General features: G+C 44.5%; 1 protein-coding gene across 1 annotated transcript in view; it reads left to right on the plus strand.

Moving 5' to 3' along the window:
- Window positions 1-2,658: 2,658 nt before the first annotated feature.
- Window positions 2,659-15,857, plus strand: part of LOC122096446 (aldehyde oxidase 2) — a 92,805-nt gene continuing 79,606 nt past the window's right edge. Inside the window, exons 1-7 of the mRNA XM_042667003.1 lie at window positions 2,659-2,715; window positions 5,610-5,667; window positions 7,226-7,322; window positions 8,226-8,334; window positions 9,776-9,902; window positions 11,856-11,917; window positions 15,677-15,766. Of these exons, the coding sequence (XP_042522937.1) occupies window positions 2,659-2,715; window positions 5,610-5,667; window positions 7,226-7,322; window positions 8,226-8,334; window positions 9,776-9,902; window positions 11,856-11,917; window positions 15,677-15,766 (600 nt within the window). The remainder of the gene's footprint in view (window positions 2,716-5,609; window positions 5,668-7,225; window positions 7,323-8,225; window positions 8,335-9,775; window positions 9,903-11,855; window positions 11,918-15,676; window positions 15,767-15,857) is intronic.

Consider the following 15,857-nt stretch of genomic DNA (forward strand, 5'->3'; position numbering starts at 1 on the left):
TGAGGGGAAAAAAAAACTAAGGACTAAGGAACAGATTCAGTCCCCAATACCAACACACACACACACACACAATTGAAAATACAACCGTCTAACTCATAACACACTAGAGACCATATCCTTGTTCCTATCTTACTAAATGAAAAGTATAGATCAATTGGTTGGATCTGAAGAACTTCAGAGCATGGAGAGAAGGGAGGTTTGGAGCTGCTTTCTGGTGGTAGATGGAGGGAAGGGGAGAGGGTCATTCAGGGTCGTACAGAAACAAGGGCTAAGAATGTGGCTTACTGGTAGTGTGCTTGCGTAGCATACATGAAGCCTTGGGTTTGATTTCTCAGTACCACATACACTCCCAAGGAAGTAGCACTGTGGCTCAAGTGGTAGAGTACTAGCTTTGAGCAAAAGAAGCTCAGAGACAGTGCCCAGGCCCTGAGTTCAAGTCCCAGGACTGGCAAAAAAAAAAAAAAAAGACTATTCACTAGGCATCCAACAAATACTTATTGGGGATTTTCTCTGTAGTAGGCACCATTTTGGGCCCCAATTATACAGGGGTGAACTGGAAGATTATTCTAGCACTCCTGGAGCTTATCTTCTAAGGGAGGAAGCAGTAAAAAGGTAAGCAAGTGTCCATGTCAGGAAGTAACAGGTATTATGGAGAATATGAGACCGGGGTAGAAATACAGGTATGTGACTCAAGACACCCGAATAACAGAATGGTACTGGTCATGTTAGTCTGAGAAAAGTTGAGGTAAAGTAACTAATGCACCAAGGCCCTCAGACAGGAAAATGTTAGCACCTTTCCAAAGCAGGAGAGAGGCCACTGCTACAACTGTGAGAGTAGTTAGCCATATACTCAGAGAGATGGGTAGTGCCCATCTCATCAGAGGGCCCCCTGTGGGCACGTGAGGTTTTACCATGTGCAGTGGGAAGCCACTGGAGGATTGTAGGCAGAGAGGTGCAGGATTATCCAGAAAGGGCCAATCAGTCTCCTGGAGTAGGAGACTTTTCTTTCCCCATTGCAAGAGCATCTGACTGTGGGAAGTTTTGGACCTAATGTTCCAGTCCCTTGATAGCTATTGGGAGACAGGGAAGACATGATCAACAAACAAGCTTAACCTGAAGGCACTTCCTAATCCACAGAACTCTCTCCAGCTGCTATCATGAGTCTGCTGTCAATGTCTGCAGGAACTTCTAACATGGGACTCACACACACACACACACACACACACACACACACACACACACACACACACACAAACTGAAACACACTCATTTCCACAGGTCTACAAAGACTATGATGGAAGACCTAGACTTCAAAACTGTGAAGACACATGAAAGCTATAAGCACCATTTGATCAGGAGTCATTTCTGGAATAGTGCTGTGGGTGAGAAGGACATGGAAGCCACCCTCTGGACCAGCTGAAAAGAGAAAGTTCTCAATTAGCCAGGTGCAGAAGAGCTTACGTGTTCACCATTTCTGTCTGGGGCACTGTCACACTGGGAGTGTTGCCTATCAAAGTGTCCACTCTCGTGGCAATGCCAGGCCTCTGTGGACTCATATCAGAAGTACTGGAGAGCAGAGATGCCTTACCAGCTCTCCTGAAATCACATTTTATAAGCAGCTACCTATTTTGCCCATATTTGAGCCCAAGTTCTAGGCAGTACTTCATATAACAGAATAAGAACTGTGTTTTATTGGTAGACATCTAATTGGAGCCATTCAAACTTATTTTCTTTTTTTTCTCCTTTTTTTCTTTCTTTCAATCTTTCTTTTTGTATGCTAGTACTAGAGATTTAACTCAGAACTGGGGTGTTATTCCTTAACTTTTTCGCTCACAGCTGGTCTCTATCATTTGAGCCATAACTCTACTTTTAGCTTTTTGCTAGCTAATTGAAAATAAGAGTCTCACGGACTTTCCTGCCTGGGCTGGCTTTGAACCGTGATCCTCAGATGTCAGCCTCCTGAGTAGGTAGGATTACAGACATGAGGTACAAATCTCATCTCAGTGGACCTCAGTTTATCTCTCAGTACAGTAATTGCCTTGACTAGATCAGTGATTTCTAACCACACAACTGTGAGCTTTGGAAGGAAGTAAGGAAGGTGGAGAAGGGCTGGGTAGATGCTATATCCCATACCTCCACCTCAATCTGAGCCACACACTGAAGTGACAAGATGTTTGCTTTCCCATGAGGGGACATTTCCACAGCTAGAATAAGAAACAAGTTGGAAAAAGTGTGAGGACTCAGCATTCATCACATTTTTTGGACACTTCTGTCTTTGAGAAGAATGAAATCCATCCAGGATACATTCCCACGCCCTGTGAAGAGTGGGTTAAAGCTGAGGCTGTTGTTTATGGATTTTTAGCTGATGCCCTTAATTTCCATAGAAAGGAGAGGTATGCACTGCATCCTGAGTCAAGTTCAAAGCCAGGATTGGTGGAAATGAGATCAGAACCTGCCCCACACAAGGCCCTAAGCTTAAAAAGCCACAAAGCAAGAAGTCTCCACCTACTTGCCCTCCTCTCTAAGGCTCTAGCCTGGCCTGTTTCCACTCACACCCAGAATCCAGTTGCTTGGACATCGACCTTTCCACTAGCCACATCTGTGACTAGTGCTAGAGAGTATTCTGTCTCAATCCAGAAGAACTTCCTCATAGCTGCCATGCCTTACCCATTGAAGGAATCAGATGAGCTGATTTTCTTTGTGAATGGGAGGAAGGTAAGTGCCGGAAACTCCTTTGTGGATCTCTGAGACAGCAGGAAGCCCCTGGCTCAAGGGGAGCTCTTGTTGCCATCTGAGTTGAGCCCAGTCAGGATCAAGAAGCTCAGAACTAGAAGCCCATCCAAATTTTGTCTGTTCCCCTCAGTCAGGGCTCAGCTCCTAGCAGTGTGAAGAGGCAGGGAAAGCCTTGGTGTCTCTGGGTTAAGTCTGGCTCTGTCAGTGACTGAGCATCCTTGTGAAAGTCACTTCACCTCCCCGAGCCTTGGGCTCAATCTGCTTCCCCAGCTGGTGTAAAGACAGAAAGAAAGCTGCTCTCTGCATTGATGAGGGACCGCAACATGCTTCCAAAACTGGGCCTGAGACATGGAAGCATTGTAGTAGTAACACATCTTGATCCTCAAACTCAGGAAGATGAAAAGTGAAACTTCCTTTGTTTTTCTATATAATAACTTCAATTCTCTGCTGAGTCTCCATTCTACAAGACTGGATGAGATATAAATATGGTCAGTTTGGACTTTCTCTGCCTCTGTCTGTCTGTGTCTGTCTGTCTGTCTCTCCCCCTATCCTCTGTTATAGCTAAGTTCCAAGAGGAATCAATGTGATCAGGGCAGGACTTCTCAGCTTCCACTTTCCCTCATGTCCTCAGCAGCCATCCATACAGGCCACTGGCTACCTCACCGCCCTTTGCCAGCTTCTGCCTCTCATGAGTCTCTGTCTCTTAAGAGCACAAACCACATGACTGCTTTGGGGTCTCGTCACTCCAGAGCCTCACATCACTCCAATTCCACAAACTTAACCAACCAATTCAGCTCTCCTGTGTGTGTGTGTGTGTGTGTGTGTGTGTGTGTGTGTGTGTGTGTGTCCCACACGTACATGCACATGCATGCACCAATACTGGGCTAGACCCCAGGATCTCATGTGTTGCCTTAACTTTTTCTACTCAAAGCTGGGGTCCTACCACTTGCGCCAGACCCACACTTTTGGCATTTTGCTGGTTAATTGGAGATAACAATATCTCAAATTTGGCTTTGAACTGAGATCCTCAGATCTGTCTCCTAAGTAGCTAAGATTATAGGCAGGAGTCATCAGGGCCTAGTTTGATCCTGCTTGCTTTTTTTTTTTTTTTTTTGTCGGTCATGGGGTTTGACCTCTGGGCCTGGGCACTGTCCCTCAGCTCTTCAACTATAGGCTAGCGCTCTATCACTAGAGCCACAGTGCCACTTACGGCTTTTTGCTTATGTGATGCTGAGGAATAGAACCCAGGGCCTCATGCATGCAAGGCAAGCGCTCTACCACTGAGCCACCTTCCCAGCCTGATCCCGCTTTCTTGAAGCCAGCAGAATGTAGTCTCTAGATCCCCTAATTTGCCTGCTAACCCTCTTTCTGTATGCAGTCTTTCCAGCCAACCACTACCATATTCTCCCAAACCATTGTTTATGGGCTGAGTCCATACTTGCTTGTTCCACTGGCACAGGCTCTGGAGATTCAATCCAGAAGAGATTTCTTCTTTTGGTTTTTTTTATCCCATGTCCTTTCTAAATCTTGAGCCTGAAATGGCATGGCTACAGTCAAAACAGAAGTTAGAAGAAATACAAGTCTGTGTGTTGATATCCATTAAAGGACAAAAAGATTAGTTTTGGTTTTCAATGAGGTAGCCCCTTGAAAACTAGCAAGCAGTTGAATTTTAATATTTCAACTTATAACCATCTTCCTATAGATTTTTTAATTTTTCTAGGAAAAAAAAGAACCTTCACTAACATTGGGAACCCACTGGATCTTCCTTCCCTCGAATAAAATAGAGAGCTTAGGGGTGTCTTCAAGCCACCTCAAGTCAGAGCCAAAGGGAATACCCAAAAATACATAAGAAGAGGCACCAAAGAAGATTCCTCATGACTCTGAGCACAAACTCTCCCACTTTTCAAGGGGAAGGATGAAGGAATTCTAGTGTTGTATCTGAGCCACTTCAACATGAGCATCCAGGCTTACTATGGGGCCATTCTGCCATTGAGGGAGACTAGAAGGTTCCAAAGCCTCTCCAAGATAGCAGCAACTCTCTCCTTTTCTGCCACAAATTCTGAGGACCTTTAGATCATCAAATGTTTAGTATTTTTTTCCACCCAGTCTTCTGCTTGACAAGACCTTTCACTATACACACAGTAGTCCAAATCTTCCGAAGATCTGAAATCTTTCCTGAATATCAAAGACTAAGTTGGGCTGGGCACCCGTGGCTCACGCCTGTAATCCTAGCTACTCAGGAAGCTGAGAGCTGAGGATCGTGTTCAAAGCCAGCCCGGGCAGGAAAGTCCGTGAGACTCTTATCTCCAATTAACCACCAGAAAACCAAAAGTGGCGCTGTGGCTCAAGTAGTAGAGCGCTAGCCTTGAGCTGAAGAGCTGAGGGACAGCACCCAGGCCCAGAGTTCAAGCCCCACAGCCGACCAAAAAAAAAAAGACTTAGTTGGAAGGGTCTGCAAAGGTAAATGCTAGAGCAGATGTAAAGAATATGAGTGTAGGGTCATCCATACACAGCACTGGCCTCCAGGACTTGTCAGACAGAAGAGCAGCTCTGCCACTTAGCTTCCAGAGACCCCTGCCCTATAAATGTGTGTGTGTGTGTGTGTGTGTGTGTGTGTGTGTGTGTGTGTGTGAGAAAGTTGTCTGCCCAGAAGTGGCACTGTGGCTCAAATGGTAGAGCTAAAGAACTCGAGGACAGCGCCCAGGCCCAGAGTTCAAGCCCCACAAAAAAAAAAAAAAAGCAGAAACTTGTTTTCCCTCAGAGCACAAAAGAGCAGATGCAGATGAAGTCCAATCCCTAAATCAAACAGATCACAATAGGCATTCCACCGGTCACTGATTCAGTCCATAATAATCTCTCCTCTGTTTCCAACTCAGGTGACAGAGAAGAATGTGGATCCCGAAGTGACCCTGCTGGCCTTCTTGCGAAAGAACTGGATCCTTTGAAAAAAAAAAAAAAAAAGTCCTGGTCATGTCTATGCTTGCCTTAAAATTTAAGCCAATGTTTAGGACAACTGATCACTCTTTCCAAACAGTCAGTTTCTCAGCCCTTGCTATTTGCTTTTAGCCTGGATTTAATCATATCAGATTAATTGGGCTAGTTGGGAGAAGAGGAAGTTTCCCCCCGCGTTGCCTTCGTCTGATTTAATAGCGTGAAATAGAAGCTAGGCTCTTTTCTTAATCTCTCAGTGTTCCCTGCGGGCTCCTTGGCATCCACCCAGGGGTTATGTAATAGAGGCTTGAGCTGTGTCTCCTGACCTTTCATGAAACCAAATTCTCCAGAATCTGTGAGATCGTGTGTTAGAGGAAAAGATTCTTTTTCCCTATATCTGTTTTTTGTTTTTTGTTTTTTTTGCTGTGGTGGTTGTTATTGTTTTTTGCATCAGATTTCCCTCACCATTTTATTTTCTGGAATATAAATAGAGCTTTATAAGGGCAAAATTATTTTAATGAGTAAATTTTAATGAGTAAATCTGCTAAATATCTCAGAGAAGCCGAAAAATAAATGGCAGAAGTTACAAATTGTTGAAATTGGCCTCCTGATGAGTTTTGTTTAAAAGCCCTTCTGATTGCTGATTAGTTGTCAGTATTTGAAAATTAGGCAATTTCATATTTTTAAAAAATCAAGAGCTTTCAGCCTCTCCTGACACATGAGAAGGTAGCTCTTCATGCTGACAGCAAGGAAGGCCTATCCCTGGTCCTTTCTCTAGGGTGAGGTCCAGACTTCCAGTCACACTCACCTGCTTTTCATTTATGTAACCTTTCTGATAAGCATTTGAGGTTATGATTAGTTCTGATGAATAATCCCCATCATTAGTACAAAGAAAAGAGACAAATAAGTAGTAAAGAGTCAGTGATTCTGAAGTCTTGCTAGGCAGTCTAGTTAATTACATCCAATCTCATAAAGTTGTGTGGAAAAGCTTCACGACTGGGGAGAAGAGGAGCAGAGAATGGGCTGAGGCTGAGCCTCCCTGTGGGATTGGCCCTGGACCAATCAGAGCAGAGGGCTGCGCAAGATGGGATCTGAAAATAAGAGCAAGAGATTTCTCTAAAGACTCACTACCTTGTTTTCAAACACAATACAAGCAGAGGAGGGCTGTTTCATTGTCTGGCTTATCATCAGGCAAAACTCATTATATATCAAGTTCCTAAAAATATAGCTCTTCTCTTCCAATTGCATGATTGGAACCCAGAGGAAGATGTAAAGGAATAACTCTATAATGAAATAGGATTTACAAGATGCTTGTAATCAGCCTGAGATGATAAAGTAGGTATTACTCCTCCTTCTTTACAGGTGAGAAAATAGAGAGAGATTACTACACAAGGTCCTGCACTAAGAAGATAAGGAGTGGCCTTAAGTAAGCCAGGTGAATGATTTCTCAGACACACACCTCACCCCACAATGAATTTCCTCATTGAGACACCCCAAGGAAGTAATTATACTGGAGACAAAGTGTCTGCCTCAGCACCTTTACCTTGACCACCCCTTCCAGTATGCCTCACTGGTACCAAGTACGCCTGCGGGAGAGGAGGCTGCGGAGCCTGCACTGTGATGGTGTCTAAGCATGACCCAGTGTCCAAGAAGATAAGGTAGCCCACCCCCAAGGCCTGGCAGCTGGGGGAGAGCGCTGTGGCTTTCCTTGGCTTATGTTCTCATCTCACAACTAATAAGAAAGAATTGTAGATTCTTACTGTCTCTGGATCTTAGATCCCTCTGAAAAATCACATAAACGCTGTGAGTCATCTATTCAGAGAATGCATTTCCTTTCAGAGAGATCATGAGCCTCCCAAGGCCTATCTGTGCACCCCAGAATAGGAAACCCCCAACTTAGGCCACCACGTTTACATATGAGAAATTTGAGGCTTGAAAAGATGAAGTGACTTCTTCGAGATCATACAACTAGTAACTTATAGAATAAGGACTCAGGCCCATGTGTTCTGGCCTTGAAACAAATGTTCTTTCTCCAGATTCTACCAACTTTACAGAGCCAGGACTTGGAACATGATTTTACCCTTTAACTGAAGACCACATTCATCCAAATCCATTAGCCTAAATCAGGACGTGGCTTCAAAACACAAGTTATCCAACACTGTTAAGTGACCTTATCCAAAGAGTTTAAATAAGCAACAAAAACAAAACAAACAAAAAAGTTCCCAGGTGTATAGATATGAGTGATAAACTTCAGTGTGGTTTCTTAGGAGGTCAGTGTCCCAGGAGATGGTAGTTAAAGTCTAACCAGATCCCACTTCTTCTAGGAGGGTCTGTGTTAGGCTTACAAAGTATCTCTGAAATTTATTCACCTGCAGGATCCCCAAATTCCTACAGATAGCATACACTGCAGACTCAGATTCCAACCCATCCTTCCTGTCTCCCAGCCCTCGGCCGAGTGTAAGGCTCTCCTGCCCACTTCCGCTGCTCTTCTTGTTCTGGGGTTCCCCATAACGCAGGACTGTGTGACTCCCCTTGATTTTTCTTTTGTTTCTCATTCAAAGACACTTCTCTGTCACCTCATGCCTGGTGCCCATCTGCTCTCTGTACGAGGCGGCGGTCACTACGGTAGAAGGTGTTGGAAGTATCAAAACCAGACTCCACCCTGTGCAGGTAAGGCAACATCTTACTTCTAAACTCCCTTTTAATCAAATGCTGTGTTGACTATGCCGCCAGAGCTGGCCAGGCTATTACTAGGGAAGCAGAAACTTGAGGATACATGTTGATCAGGGGAATGACATGTGTTAAGTGATTCCAGAGAAAGCTGGAAATGCAGCCCCATCTTATTAGAGGGTCATCTTGTTTTGTTACTTTTTCTACATGAAAGATGTTGGGATTATCAAAACATTAGCTGATACCTATGATCTGGACTAGAGATTGTACACAGGATATGAAACAAATATAATATGTAAGATAATAAATGCCTCTGAAGCTAACAGGATAGAAGTCAGGATTATTTCCTGTGGCATTAAAGTTTTAGGAATAAAATCAGACCTGAGGGTGAGTGGAGTCTGAAAGTAACATTAGAATGATTAAAGCTACATTAGAATGATTGAGTTCTCCAAATCTTAACCTAAAGTCAGAGCAGAGAGATTGAAGTTAAGAGTAAGTTAAGACATATGATGGCAGATACCACATCAGTTCATCGCCATCGTCACAGGAGCTGGGGAAACTCAGGACTAAATCAACCAGAAAGAGTTTCTGGGTTCTATCACATGAGACTCAATACCAAGGAGGTCAGAAAAGGTGATAGATCCAGCAGTATCTTCTAGAGCAGACAAAATGCTCACTGCAAAGTTAAAATCTACAATACAACTCAAGCTTTAATGTTCCCAAGATTCACTGAGGGCTTGTTAAAAATTCAGATTCTGAGTCAAGAGGTTTGGAGCAGAAACCTCAAGTCCTACACTTCCTAAAAGCTCCCATGAGAAACTAATACTACCAGACAATAGATCACACTTTAAATAACAAGGCTCTAAAGCACAGATCAAGATCTTGGCCTTTACAAGTAGAGATTCCTTTGAGTAACACAGAAGAAGTTAAGGAGGAAAGCAAGGGAAGGTATGATGGTACATAATTTTAATCCCAGAATTTAGGGAGTTATATCAGGAGGTTAGAGGGTTTGAGGCCAGCCTGGACTATAACAAGATCAAAGGAGGAAGAGAAATAGGAAGAGGAAGAGGAGGAGGGAGATGACATTAAATAGTCTCCAATTCCATTATACAAACTCTGTATGTATAAGTGTATATAATCAATACTTTAAGAATTGATTCCTGGAGATTTTTCCCCATGACATGTGTAGGCTGCACACTACAAATTCTCAATTAGAAGAGTCTGAGCACTTGACACTGAGAAGTAATTACAATGATAGCATATGGATTCTGAGTGACTACTACCAGAAACAGCCTCGAAAAGGAAAAAGAAAGACTCAAAGGATGGGCACGTGGGCTCAGAGTGGGTTCCACCATGGCGAAGGAGATACCGGCTTGCAGGCTCTGGTGACTGCTAGTGGCAGCAGGAAGGCAGGGCTGGGACCATGAATGTATCTTTTCAGGAGAGAATTGCCAAGAGCCACGGCACCCAGTGTGGCTTTTGCACCCCTGGGATGGTGATGTCTATGTATGCGCTGCTCAGGAACCATCCACAGCCCTCCGAGGAGCAGCTCATGGAAGCCCTGGGAGGTAGGCCACACCTTAAGACCCGGTGGGAAGTAGGCTTTAGGCCATTCCACGCCATCTTCGGCATCACTCCAGCCTTGCTCAGGCCCCTGTTCAGTTGTTTCTAAAGTAGCCACAGTGCAGAGTAGGATGCACACAGCCAACACCCATCACGTGACTACACCACTTCTCTATCCAGTGAATCAAGAGTCTGTATCATCAGCTTCTAGAGCCATATGAACAAAGACCCATAAACTAGATGATACAAAAGAGCAGAAATTCATTCCCCTGCCATTCCGAAGGCTTTAAGTCTGAAACGAAGGTGTCAACAGGCAGTGCTCTAACTAAGGCTCTAAGAAGAACCCATCTTAGCCTCTTCCTAGCTTGAGAGTTGACAGTTTGGGACATTTCTTCATTTTTAGATATACTACTCCAATCTGTGTCTCTATTCTGACACCCTTCTGTGTCCAAATCCCCCCTCTCTTAGAAGGATCCAGTCATTGGATTAGGGCCCAGTACAATGACTGCCATCCTAACTGGTACTTGCAGAGAATGAAGTTATATTCACAGGTTCCAACAGTTAGGCCTCCAACACATCTTTTGGGGGGACACAGTTCAATCTCTAATAAGACTCTTCATATAGTAAGAGAGCCCCTTGGAGTTTGCATTAGGTTTAAATGGCAAAGCAGAAGTTCCTCAGCCCTGAGTCCAGGAACAGGCCTCGCATGCTTGCACTTCCCTCCCTCCTCGCCACTGCAGGCCAGTCTCTCTGCTCCTTGCTCATGATGGTCTGAGAACTCTGTCGACTCCCCACCAACCCACAAGCTCATCTCTCCAGCTCAGTGTTCTCAATCAAACCAACCCACATGAACTCTGTGAACTCGCCCTCCTCCACCCCACCCCAAGCCCTCATCCTTAGGCACCTGAGACTCTCTGATATTGTAAGAAAATGACCTGCACACTTCTCAGGGCCCTCCTCAGAGACTTGGATTCCTGCTATTAACAAATACCTCTAAGTATCTCTGAGCCACTACTGAGAAGCACTCCCAACACTGTCCAAGGCTTTGCTCATCTATTGCTTGTAATTCCTGCCTGGGAAGACCCTATCTGACATAGTCCAAAATACAGTTCTTGTCAATAGACACACATTGGAGCTGGAGATATAGCTCAGTGGCATAGTGCTTGCCTAGCAAGTGTGAAGCCCTGGGTCCTATCCTCAGCACCACAAGAAGAAAAGAAAGAGGGATGGAAGGAAGGGAGGGAGGGAGGGAGAGAGGGAGGGAGGGAAGGAAGGAGGGAAAAGGAAAGAAGGAAGGAAGGAAGGAAGGTAGGAAAGTAGGAAGAGAGGGAGGGAGGGAGGGAGGGAGGGAGGGAGGGAGGAAAGGAGGGAGGGAGAGAAAAGAAAGAAGATAGAAAGGAAGAAAGAAAGAAAGAAAAGAAAGGAGAGGAAGGAAGGAAAGAAGGTATGAAGGAAGGAAGGAAAAGGTAGGGAGAAAGGGAGGGAGGGAAGGAGGGAAGGGAGACATTTAGTAAGTAAGTTAATAGATGAAAAGTAAAATCACCAGCTAGACTGCCATCTTTTTCGGGACAGAATAAGATTGATGGATTCAAGAATTGAAGAGTTAGGGAAGATAAGCAGAGGAGAAGAGAAAACAATATTAAACACTAAACAATTTGGCAAATGTTAAAATATTCTTTTTTAAAAATGAGTTTAGAGAAAGCCAGGTGTGGTGTAATCCCAGAACATGAGAGGCAGAGCCAAGAGGATCTTAGTTTGAGGTCGACCTGGGCTATATACTGAGGCTGTGTCTTAAGAAAGAGGTGCGGAGGAGGCTGTGAGTATTTCCCCATGGTAGTGCTTACTCAAGCCTTTGGATTTGGTCACTATTGCCAGCCCCCCCAAAAAACTATTTCAGCTTTCAAAAGAAGCGTAGAAACAAGCCCACTGACGATTCTGCTTGCTTCTCCTCTGATTAGGTAATCTGTGCCGCTGCACCGGGTATAGACCAATTCTCCAGAGTGGCAGGACTTTCTGCAAGGTGAGTAGTGACTGCAGAGACACCCTACAGAGACAGCTAGTCAAGGCTAGGCATGCAGAAAATGGGGTAGCAGTTATAGACTATTACAACAGACCAGACAAAGTGAATCAATTTCAACTGACTCACAGGCATTTGAGCTAATTCCTGAGGATAGAGTGAGTCTTCAGAAAATCAAGGAGATAAGCAGGATATGGAGTTTGCTTTGATGAGGCAAGATTCCTCCCAACAACATGACCAGCTAGGAAGGTGTGAGCACACAAGAAGCTGAATGTGTCATGTAGCACCCGAATTCACTCCAAAAGCACACACAAGTTCCTGAGCTGCTTTTGCTCAAGGCTAGCATACTACCACTTGAGCCACAGCTCCACTTCCAGCTTTTTGGTGATTCATTGGAAATAAGAGTCTTATGGATTTTCCAGTCCAGGCTGGCTTTGAACCTTGATCCTCAGATCTCAGCCTCTTGAGTAATTAGGATTACAGTTATGAGCTACTGGCTCTTAGCAATGTACTGGGCCATTCTGAAAAATCAAATGAATTTTTCTTAATGCATAGTAAGAGCTATTTTAGAGAATGTTGTTGGCTCTATGAATAGTGTTTGACAAAGACATCAGTTGGGCACGTTTGGTGGCCCTTCAGGTCAGGATGGAGCTGAGCATGCACAATAAATTAGAGAGACCGTCTCCTCTGCTATTTTCATGATACCCTAGGCTAAGGTTGATATACCTATCTAGAACTTTCACCCCTTTTCTAGACAATTCTCTACACATGGTCTTGACTCTACGCAGGCCAGACACAAGTCTCTTTCCTAAAATGATGAAGAGCAGATCCTAACAGTTAGCATTTGCATCCCACATACAAGGCCAAAGGGCTGCCAATGAGCATCTATGTGTGGAGGGAATGAATAGAGTTTAAATACTCAGGCTGGGCACTCACAGGAGTCCTGAGGCACCTCTCTGTGCAGGAGCCATATAGGAAGAAGAGGGTAACAGGTCACAGCCTGAGGCCCTCTATTTGTTTTTTTTTTTTATTTTATTTTTTGACTATCATGGGCCTTGAGCTCTAGGCCTGGACACTGTCCCTCAGCTCTTCAGCTCAAGGCTAGCGCTCTACCCCTTGAACCACAGCACCACTTCCAGTTTTCTGGTGGTTAATTGGAGATAAGAGTCTCACGGACTTTCTTGCCCAGGCTGGCTTTGAACTGCGATCCTCAGATCTCAGCCTCCTGAGTAGCTAGGATTACAGGCGTGAGCCACTGCCTATTTGTATTCTTGCCTCAGCTCCACAAACATAGAGATGGGCTAGCAGGTGTCCAAAGCTAAGCAGGTAAGTGTCCCTTCCATGTGTGTCCCCACTTCCACTGCCACATGGGGGAGTCTGAGCAGTGAAAGCCCAGCTGATTGTTGGTGTAAAGCGAATTGCACTTGTGAGATACAAAGGAGTTAAAAGAAACCTCTTTGCTGATGAGTATAGATGGCCTCCACAATCTTGTTACACAGACTGTGGGGATACAAAGACACAAATGTGACCAGACACCCCACCCTGCTGCCAGCAAGCACGGAGCTTTAATGCTTCAAAGCAACCCAGCCCCAGAGACGATACACAAGACATATGTATGTATATGTCCACAAACACAGATGGCAAAAACAAGACTGCTTTTCCCTGTTGGCGCTGACTCTCAGTCTATCATGGAGGCTGGAGGAGCTTTGAGGGAGAGAGGGAGTGCGGCCTCTTTACCCAGCTGTGCTAGTTCTTAGGCAGGATTGGGAAGACAGCAGCTTGAGACGCTGGGGCGGAGATGGTGAACTGAAGCATCTGAGAGAAAGAATCTTGCCAGACCCTTGGGAGAAGATACAAAAGGAAAGTTTAGAAGCAATGCACATGAGATCGCGACACATGGAAACCTGCGTGAAATGCCACTGTCAACTCATTCCCAGCCAGCCTTACACAGACTGCCAAATGCTGGCGCTAGGTCACCTCAGTGATTTCCTTTCACATCTTTTTTCTTTGCTTTTGCCTTTTTTTTTCCTTTTTGTTTTCTCTTTCTTAAGGATATTGTATGAATTATAATGAACAATGTTTTGGATATGATATATGCTAGGAAGTAGATAAATTATAGTATCTTTAAAATTAATTTCACGATAAGAATTCATCTTAAAGACTTCACAGATGGGCTGGGAATGTGGCTCAGTGGTAGAGTGCTTGCCTAGCATGCATGAAGCCCTGAGTTCAATTCCTCAGTACCACTTAAACAGAAAAAGCCGGGAACAGTACTGTGGCTCAAATGGTAGTAGTACCAGCCTTGAGCAAAAATAAGCTCAGAGACAGTGCCCAGGCCCTGAGTTCAAGGCCCAGGACTAGGGAAAAACAATTCACAGAGTGGGGCACCAGTGGCTCACACCTGTAATACTACCTACTCAAGAAGTTGAGATCTGAGGATCGTGGTTCAAAACCAGCCTGGGAAGAAAAGTCCCCCTGAGATTCTTATCACTAATTAACCACTCGAAAACCAGAAGTAGAAGTATGGCTCAAAATAGTAGAACACTAGCCTTGAGCAAAAAGAGCTCAGGGACAGTGCCCAGACCTGAATTCAAGCCCCACAAACAAACAAACAAACAAAATCACAGGTATGCCCGAAGCTAAGTTGATAATGAATAAAAATATTCATATACTGAGTACTCTACAGTAGAAATATATACATACTATGTAAAGCATAGTGCAATCACAAAGGATGTATTATATCAAAATGATAGTTTGTCTCTTTTATGCTCCTGTATGTTCTGTTAATTTATATTATGTAGTATATATTTCATGATATATATGTATAAGATATATCATTTTATTTAAATATAAAGCAAAAGAAGAAAGGGCTTCTTTTGTGATTATTCCTGTCCCAATAGAAACTACCAAAAGGGCTTAAAAGTCTAACGTCTCCTATGAATTCATAGATCCTCCAGAGAACATAGATACTTATAAAAAGTTTAATGTGCCAGGCATCAGAGGCTCATACCTATAATCCTATCTAACCAGGAGGTTGAGATTGGAGGATCGAGGTTCAAAGCCAGCCCAGGCAGGAAAGTTCATGAGACTCTTAGCTCCAAATATAACCACAACACACACACACACACACACACACACACACACACACACACACACACACACACACACACACACAAGCACACTCACTGGGCTGAGCTGAATGTCTGTGGCTCTCACCTGTAATCCTAGCTACTCAGGAGGCTGAGGTCTGAGGATCGCAGTTCAAAGCCAGCTGGGGCAGGAAAGTCCATAAACCACCAGAAAACTGGAAGTGGCGCTGTGGCTCGAGTGGTAGAGCTCAGAGACAGCACCCAGGCCCAGAATTTAAGCCCATGACCAACAAGAAAAGAGCTGAAAATAAAGCTGTGGCTGAAATGATAGAGCACTAGCCTTGAGCTAAAAGAAACTCAGGGACAACTGGGCACTGGTGGCTCATGACTATAATCCTAGCTACTCAGGAGGCTAAGATCTGAGGATCATGGTTCAAAGCCAGCCCAGGCCAGAAAATCTGTGAGATTCTTTATCTCTGATAAGCCACTCTGAAAAAGCCAGAGGTGGTGCTGTGGCTTAAGTGGTAGAGCACTAGCCTTGAGCACAAAATGGCTCAGGGACAGCGCCTTGGCCCTGAGTTCAAGACCCAGGACCAGCACACCCGTGTGCACACTCGTACACGCGCGCGCACACACACACACACATTTAATGTAAGGCATTTCACCTTCTTAGGAGGCAGATGGCTGTCAGCAGCAAGGAACAGGACAATGCTGTCTGGACCAGAGAGAAAACGAGTGCCCCTCACTTGACAGCAAAAGCGACGTGAGTTTCTTCGCTTCTTTTGTCCTCTTGTTATACTACTTGACACTAGCTTGGCTTTAAAACTAGGTGTGTGTGTTTGAAGGGTCATTCT

Source organism: Dipodomys spectabilis, unplaced genomic scaffold (genome assembly GCF_019054845.1).
Source record: "Dipodomys spectabilis isolate Male_0828 unplaced genomic scaffold, ASM1905484v1 ptg000373l, whole genome shotgun sequence".
NCBI lineage: Eukaryota > Metazoa > Chordata > Mammalia > Rodentia > Heteromyidae > Dipodomys > Dipodomys spectabilis.